The sequence below is a fragment of the Triticum aestivum genome, chromosome 5B (genome assembly GCF_018294505.1).
Source record: "Triticum aestivum cultivar Chinese Spring chromosome 5B, IWGSC CS RefSeq v2.1, whole genome shotgun sequence".
Taxonomy (NCBI): Eukaryota; Viridiplantae; Streptophyta; class Magnoliopsida; order Poales; family Poaceae; genus Triticum; species Triticum aestivum.
This window is the reverse complement of record NC_057807.1, coordinates 638340367-638349154: the sequence shown is the minus strand read 5'-3', so window position 1 is coordinate 638349154 and position 8788 is coordinate 638340367. Positions and strand designations below refer to the sequence as shown.

Sequence of the window (8788 nt, the reverse complement as noted above, 5' to 3'; positions counted from 1 at the left end):
GAGCCGGACAGTCGATCCGCTCCGCTGTTGCCACGTAGTCCTGTTTTGTCAGCATGGTGGCTTAAAATCCTCCCACAAAAGTACTGGGAAAGGCACATCTTATGATATTTAGAGAGCTTACCGGATTGGAGGGGCGCTTTGCGCTGAGTCCGCGATCCTCGTAAGTGGGAGGAGGCACTTTGGCGGCTTTGAACAACACCTTCCAGTCGTCTTTATGCATTGTGTTGAAGAGCTCTCGCAGCACCTGGTGTTCGGCCGAGTCAAACTCCCACATATTGAATGCCCGTCTTTGGCACGGAAGGATCCGACGGAAGAGCATGACTAGGACCACATTAACAAGCTTGATCTTCTTGTCTATCATATTTTTGATGCAATTCTGGAGTCCGGTCAGCTCCGCAGGTACACCTCAGGCCAAGCCCTTCTTTTCCCAGGAGGTGAGCCACATGGGGATGCCGGATCGAAATTCGGGGGCCGCCGCCCAATTGGCGTCGCGCGGCTCGGTGATGTAGAACCACCCCGATTGCCACCCCTTCACGGTCTCCACAAAGGAGCCTTCAAGCCATGTAACGTTGGGCATCTTACCCACCATGGCGCCTCCGCACTCCGCTTGCCGGCCGCCCACTATCTTCGGCTTCACGTTGAAGATCTTTAGCCACAGGCCAAAGTGGGGCTTGATGTGGAGGAAGGCCTCGCACACGACGATAAACACAGAGATGTTGAGGACAAAATTTGGGGCCAGATCATGAAAATCTAGCCCGTAGTAAAACATGAGCCAACGAAAAAATGGGTGAAGTGGAAATCCCAGTCCGCGGACGAAATGAGAGAGGAACACTTCTCTTTCCCGAGATTTTGGAGTGGGGGTGATCTGCCCCTCCGCCGGAAGCATGTGCGTGATGTTTGCAGCCAGGTATCCGGCCTCCCGAAGCTTGGTAATGTCCTCCTCATAACGGAGGAGGCCATCCACTTGCCTCCCGCTTCGGACATGTCGTGAGTGGCTTTACGGAGAAGGTGAGAACTTGGGCGCTGGAGCTCGAGGGTGCGAGAATGGATGAGTAAAGGAGGAAGAAGGCGTGGGTGAAAACGGGGGATCCTTATCTCTTTATAAAGGCGGTAGAAACTGTGTGCCTTCCCACTTACCTATTAAAATCACTTATTCTCCGAGCACCACAATTGATGGCGCGGTTTGGTTACCCATACCCGTATTGATGAGAATCCCGCGATGGGGGGACACGATCTCTGCTTCGACAAGACATGCCAAGGAAACCGCCTCGCAATATGTGCGGTACCTGGTTGTGAAAAAATGGTTCGAATAAATGACCGGGCCGTGGTGTGATGTCACGCTATGTAAAGTTGTCAGCAGATTAGATTTGTGGAATATTGTTCTCTCTACGGTGATATCTGAAATTATTTTGCAGAGTCGGACACGATCCTTGTGTTCGGAATCTACCTTGGAGTATTCGGAGATGGAACCTGCCTTGCAATGCCGAAGACAATCTGCGCGCCGGAATCATCGTCATTGAAGCCTGGTTCAGGGGCTACTGAGGGAGTCCTGGATTAGGGGGTATCCGGACAGCCGGACTATATACTTTGGCCGGACTGCTGGACTATGAAGATACAAGATTGAAGACTTCGTCTCGTGTCCGGATGGGACTCTCCTTTGCGTGGAAGGCAAGCTTGGCGATTCAGATGTTAGATCTCCTTCTCTGTAACCGACTCTATGTAATCCTAGCCCCCTCCGGTGTCTATATAAAACGGAGGGTTTAGTCCGTCGGACAAAAACAATCATAATCATAGGCTAGCTTCTAGGGTTTAGCCTCTACGATCCCGTGGTAGATCAACTCTTGTAATACTCATATCATCAAGATCAATCAAGCAGGAAGTAGGGTATAGTGAGGATAATTAAACATACATGCAATGAAAGAGCTGACCTATATATAGAGACTTAATGACAGAAGTAGTACTACTTACAGGCAGTAGCAAGTGATCATTAACTTATCGAGGGTCTTTAGATTGAAAAACTCGAAGAACTCCTCAAATGGAACATTCAACGGTTCAATTCCAACGAGGTCATGCTCCTCTCTAACTCTCAGTGTCAAAATATTCCTCCCCTCAGACTCTCTGCAGGTTTTCATATACCAATCATGGAATCTTCGCATCATCGTTGTTAGAGATCTTTCATCTTTGACGAGAGGCTTCCCGTACTCGTATTTGTGTTCGTCCACCTCCATTATATCAAAATGTGCATCGTCGGCCAGGTAATCTCCAAGATCGTTATAACCGGGCACCATTGTCCCGCCCGGATGATTAGCGACGACGCTAGACACCTGGAGCGGGGGGGGGGGGGGAACGATTGGTTCGCTTGTTCGCCGAGCTGGGCAACTTTTTTCCCAGCTCGTCGTTCTGCTAAGCTTTGACCACTGACAGTACTTCCCGACCGCTTCGCTTCGATAAATGACTTTGTAAGAATACACTCATAGTTGCCTTTCACCGGAGACTTTGGTGGTTTCTTCAGGGCAGCCAGAGTACGCTTCGCTTTTACCGGATCTAGGTGGATTTTTCTTTGCTTTCACCCCTTCAAAGAAGTTGGTCACTTGGGCTTGCACGATCTTCGTGTTTTCCTCCTGACTCCTCTCGTATGGTAACTTTTCTGGAGTCTTCAGAGAAGGACTGTATCTGTATTGCCTGCCTCTGGCTGTACTGCTAGACTACCTCCATCGAGAGGGTCTGAACCTGGGTAAACATCGTGTCCCTAGCCTCCTGTTATCATTAGTCTTAGACGCACAGTTCGGGACCCCCTACCCGAGATCCGCCGATTTTGACACCGACAGTCGTCGCGGATGAGGGTGAGGATGCTGCCGCAGCTTTAGAATTTGAGAACATAGGTGATCCTTTCAAACTTTCGGATCAGAATCTACATTTAAAGAGTTTATTCAAATGCATCAACAATTTCGGCATCGAGCAACTTATGAGCATCTAAAGGAAGATCTGATTGAGCATCTGTAAGTGGTTAAAGGGGACAACAATGTTGGAACACAATATTTGAACTTTTTAAAATTTGAACAACTGATGCATGCAGCTATTTGAATGTTTGTTCTTTAGGTATGCAGCTATTTGAATGTTTGTACTCTATCTATGTGGGTATTTGAACATACGGACTTTTAAAAAATTAGGGAAGCCAGATGTATGCCGACAGTATTGGATGACCGTTTCACGCATCCGTGTGCGCGGGCTGGTCCCTGTTCGTGGATGGATGTGAAAGAAAATTCACGGTGGAGATGCCATTATACCACGCGTTAACCTTTCCGATAGATCACACAGTGAGACCTTGTTTGAAGCCTGTAATTTTCTTTCCCCTTGTTTGAGCACTGAGCAATGGATAAGGCACTACTCTCTGCGTCGTTACGGTGTGCGGCGATCACATGGTTTGCCATTTGCGAGGCCAAAAAAATTCCAGGCTGAAGGGTGACTACTGAGTACCTACTGACCAGTGACTACACTACACGTGCTCCTCACCACGTACACACAGAATGAAAATATCCGAAAGCACGACCCCACGACCACATCAAGCAGATAAACATGGCTCCCGGAGGCCAAACTCAGCACAAAAACCCATCCATCCACACTCTCTAGCAGCTCCTCGACAAAGCCACGACCAGAGCCACCGCGGCCAGCGAGCGAGAGCGAGAGTGAGGCGCAGGTGTTCGATCGATCGACGAGATGAGCGTGGTAGTCCTGGACGGATCCACGGTGCGGTCCTTCGTGGCGGACGAGGCGGCCTTCGCGCGCAGCGTGGACGCGCGCTTCGCCGCGCTCGACGCCAACGGCGACGGCGTGCTCTCCCGCGCCGAGCTCCGCCGCGCGCTCGAGTCCTTCCGCCTCCTTGACGGCGCCGGCTTTGGCTCCGCCGAGCCGGCCCCGCTTCCCGGCGAGGTGGCCGCGCTCTACGACGCCGTCTTCGAGCAGTTCGACGCCGACCACAGCGGCGCCGTCGACCGCGCCGAGTTCCGCGGCGAGATGCGCCGCATCATGCTCGCCGTCGCCGACGGCCTCGGCTGCCAGCCGCTGCAGGTCGCCGTGGACGACGAGGGCGGCAGCTTCCTGCTCGAGGCCGCGGAGCACGAGGCCGCCATGATTGCCGCCAGGGTCCAGGAAGAACGCGACAAGGCCGCGGCCGAGGAGGCAGCCGACGGCAAGTGATGACGGCGCCGACGGCTGCACGGTGTGTACGTGTCAAAGGTGGAGACGTGTGAGACGAGTGGTGTGCCGCGTGCGTGTGTCCCGACTCCTTTTAGTGTAATGTACCGAATATTTTATGAATAAAATCGTTTCCGATTCTCCTAGGGGCTTTGACATTTGTTTCACTGTTAAACTATGGCTCGCAGCATGCTCACAAATGTTTACGTCTCTGCTTCTCAAAATTAGCGACCAATCATAAGTTCGACGAATGCATTGCCAATAGAGTTTAGCTACCGGTAGCAAACCAAGTACTGCTATTTCTTTTCTTGATAAAAAATTGGTATGAAATACCACCAAAATATATATGTCATTTTTTAGTTCAAACACATTAGTACTCCCTCCGTTCATAAATATAAAATATTCTAACCCTTTTCAGAATCGGATGTATGTATACATATTTTAATGTGTTTGTTCACTCATTTTAGTCTGTATGGTCCATATTAAAAAATACACAAAACATTTTATATTTGTTAATGGAGTATGTCTTAAGAAGCGTGTGTCAAACTCCCCTGTCTTTCGTCACAAACAAAAAATGTACTCCCTTCGTTCGAAAATACTAGTTGTATAAATGGATGTATCTAGATGCATTTTTGTTTTAGATACATCCATTTCTATTCATTTTTGTGACAAGTAATTTGGAATGGAGGGAGTATATTTAATGTTGCTAGATAGTAGATATTCTAGGCTCGATTAGTCACAAAATAATGAAGATATTTGTATTACTATATTTATAAGAAAATCTTTCCACCTTTCTCTATCTCGAAGCACTTCTTCACTACCAGAGCTTCCATGTGCTTGTTCGGTCTATGGCTCGAGTGAAGTATTTTAAAATTCTTTGCGCTTTTGAAATTCAAATTTGAAATTAGGTTTACGTGATTTTGAAACCCTTCATACATTTAATTATATTCCTTCGACCTCCAGAAAATTCACAAACTATATCTTGATTGCACAGATAAGAGTATGATTTAAGGATATACAAATTTTCAATGTTGAGTAAATAACCCAGAATTCAATTTAAATACTATTTGGATTCAAAGAATTTACAATTACGAGAAATGGTAATGACATAAATTATAGGTGCACACACATTCGAAATAAACATCACATATTCTGAAGTTAGAATGGACGTGGTGTGATAATATTCCAAAATTATGTGGTGTGGCATGTTCTAATTCAAAGGTGCTTCAGTAATACCTCCTTGTCCTTGGGAGGCCCAGCCTAGGCGAGGGCGAGCGGAGAGTTGTACTGGGCCACTAAAAAGGAGGGGGGCAGCTCTTGCATGTACAATACTTTTATAGACTATTAGGCTTACACTATAAAAGGTATTGGGCCTAGCAAAAGTAGAGTAGAAGGACACCTAATGCATGAGCAAAGATGCCCTTCCTCATCAATGTATCACAATACTTTTGAAGACTCCCTATATTGAAGGAGACGGAGGAGCGAAGCCAATTCTTTCAAGATGTGAGCTTCATTCACGAGGCGAGAGGATCATGGAGGCGGATAATTTGTAAAAAGCTCACATTCCCTCACTTTTCTTAAGCCCCGGACCATAGAGCAAGTGTTTTATGGTATTTTCTATTAATATAAAGTGACCAATATAGTAGAGGGGTAAAGAAAACAAAGAAAAAACAAGAAGATGAAAACAATGCTTAACAAATACCAACTCTAGGAGACATTATAGCCATGCAAGAAACAAAAGCTAGCACTTAACCATGCTTGGAAACAACCAGTGTGCTTGTTTCCAGTGGGCTTGTTTCTAATTATGTGACTCGGGAGAATCATTTCTGCTTTGAAGAGGTGGTTCCATGAATCTGGAGATGGGTTCAAATTTCTTAAGATCTTCTCAATTCTTGTGTATCCTGATGTTCCAACATTAATGATAAGAATTGATAACCCACAAGTGTAGGGGATAATTGTAGCCTCTTTCGATAAGTAAGAGTGTCAAACCCAACGAGGAGCTAAAGGTAGAACAAATATTCTCTCAAGTCCTATCTGCCACTGATACGACTCTACGCACGCTTAGTGTTCGCTTTACCTAGAACAAGTATGAATCTAGAAGTACTTTGTAGGTGTTGTTGGATAGGTTTGCAAGATAATAAAGAGCACGTAAATAAAAAGCAGGGGCTATTTAGATAAAGACACAACTAAGTTAGTTTTAGTAGAGAGCTTTTTGTCACGAGAAAGTTATTTGTCCCTAGGTAATTGATAACTAGACCGGTAATCACTATTGCAATTTTATTTGAGGGAGAGGCATAAGCTAACATACTTTCTCTTCTTGGATCAAATGCACTTATAATTGGAACTCTATTAAGCATCCACAACTACTAAAGATCATTAAGGTAAAACCCAACCATAGCATTAAAGTATCAAGTCCCCTTTATCCCATACGCAAACGACCTACTTACTCGGGTCTGTGCTTCTATCACTCACGCCACCCACCATAAGCAAATCATGAACATATTGCAAACCCTACAGCGGGAATCCCTCACGCTTGCGCGACACGGAGAGCACCATAGGACAACACCAATAATAAAACATGCAACTCAAGCCAATCACGATCATCAATTAACCCATAGGAAAAAACAGATCTACTCAAACATCATAGGATAGCCATACATCATGGGGAAATAATATATAGCGTTGAGCACCATGTTTAAGTAGAGATTAGAGCGGGTAAAAGAGAGGTTACATCGCTGCATAGAGGGGGGAAGAGTTGGTGATGAGGGCAGTGAAGTTGTTGGTGTAGATCGCGGTGATGATGATGGCCCCCGGCAGCGTTCCGGCGCCACCGGAAGCAAGGGGGAGAGAGCCCCCCTTCTTCTTCTTCTTCCCCGACCTTCTCCCTAGATGGGAGAAGGGTTTCCCCTCTGGTCCTTGGCTCCCATGGCATGGGAGGGGCGAGAGCCCCTCCGAGATTGGATCTGTCTCTTTGTCTCTCTCTCTTTCTGCGCTCTGGGATTCTGCCCTGGCACCGTTTCTTTTACATCTGGAGATCTGTAACTCCGATTGGATTGAAACCTTCGCCCAGATACTTTTTCAAAAATTAGCTTTCTTGCGGCCAAAGAAGAGCATCAACCGCCTTACGAGGGGCCCATGAGGGTCAGGGGCGCGCCCAGTATGGGCAGGCACGCCCCCTGCCTCGTGGCCACCTCGGGCACCATCTCACGTTGATTTTACTTCCCAAAAATCATAAATATTCCAAAAATAAGTTTCATCCGTTTTTATCCCATTTGGACTCTGTTTAATACTGGGTTTCTGCGAAACATAAAACATGCAACAAACATGAACTGTCACTGGGCACTGGATCAATATGCTAGTCCCAAAAATAATATAAAAGTTGCCAAAAGTATATGAAAGTTGTAGAATATTGGCATGGAATAATCAAAAATTATAGATACGACGGAGACGTATCAGCATCTTCAAGCTTAATTCCTACTCGTCCTCGAGTAGGTAAATGATAAAAAGATAATTTTTGATGTGGAATGGTACCTAGCATAATCTTGATCATATATCTAATCATGGCATGAACATTAAGACACGAGTGATTCAAAGCAATAGTCTATCATTTGACATAAAAACGATAATACTTCAAGCATACTAATAAAGCAATCATGTATTTTCAAAACAACATGGCCAAAGAAAGTTATCCCTACAAAATCATATAGTCTGGCTATGCTCCATCTTCATCACACAAAATATTCAAATCATGCACAACCTCGATGACAAGCCAAGCAATTGTTTCATATTTTTGATGTTCTCAAACCTTTTCAACTTTCACGCAATACATGAGCGTGAGCCATGGATATAGCACTATGGGTGTAATAGAATATGATGGTGTAGGTTGTGTGGAGAAGACAAAAAGGGAGAAAGTCTCACATCGACGCAGCTAATCAACGGGCTATGAAGATGCCCATCAATTGATGTCAATGCGAGGAGTAGGGATTGCCATGCAACGGATGCACTAAGAGCTATAAGTGTATGAAAGCTCGAACTGGAAACTAAGTGGGTGTGCATCCAACTTGCTTGCTCATGAAGACCTCAGGCATTTGAGGAAGCACATCATCGGAATATACAAGCCAAGTTCTATAATGAAAATTCCGACTAGTATATGAAAGTGATAACTCAAGAGACTCTCTATATGAAGAACATGGTGCTACTCTGAAGCACAAGTGTGGTAAAAGGATAGTAACATTGCCCCTTCTATCTTTTTCTCTCATTTTTTATTATCTTTTTTTGGTGGGCTTCTTTGGCCCACCTTTTTCTATATGACTTCTTTGGCCTTTCTTTTTTTTAAGTCCGGAGTCTCATCCCGACTTGTGGGGGAATCATAATCTCCATCATCATTTCCTCACTTGGGCAATTCTCTAATAATGATGATCATCACACTTTTATTTACTTACAACTCAATGTTACAACTCGATACTAGAACAAAGATATGACTCTATATGAATGCCTCCGGCGGTGTACCGGGATGTCCAATGATCTAGCGCAGCAACGGCATCAAAAAAGAACAAGCCATGAAAGCATCATGCTAGCTATCTTACGATCATGC

General features: G+C 45.5%; 1 protein-coding gene across 1 annotated transcript; it reads left to right on the top strand.

Annotated features, from left to right (window-relative positions):
* Window positions 1-3586: 3586 nt before the first annotated feature.
* LOC123117314 (uncharacterized) lies at window positions 3587-4340 on the top strand. The gene has a single exon (XM_044538091.1). The coding sequence runs from the start codon at window positions 3718-3720 to the stop codon at window positions 4195-4197; it is 480 nt and encodes a 159-aa protein (XP_044394026.1). The 5' UTR covers window positions 3587-3717; the 3' UTR covers window positions 4198-4340.
* The last annotated feature ends 4448 nt before the right edge of the window (window positions 4341-8788 follow it).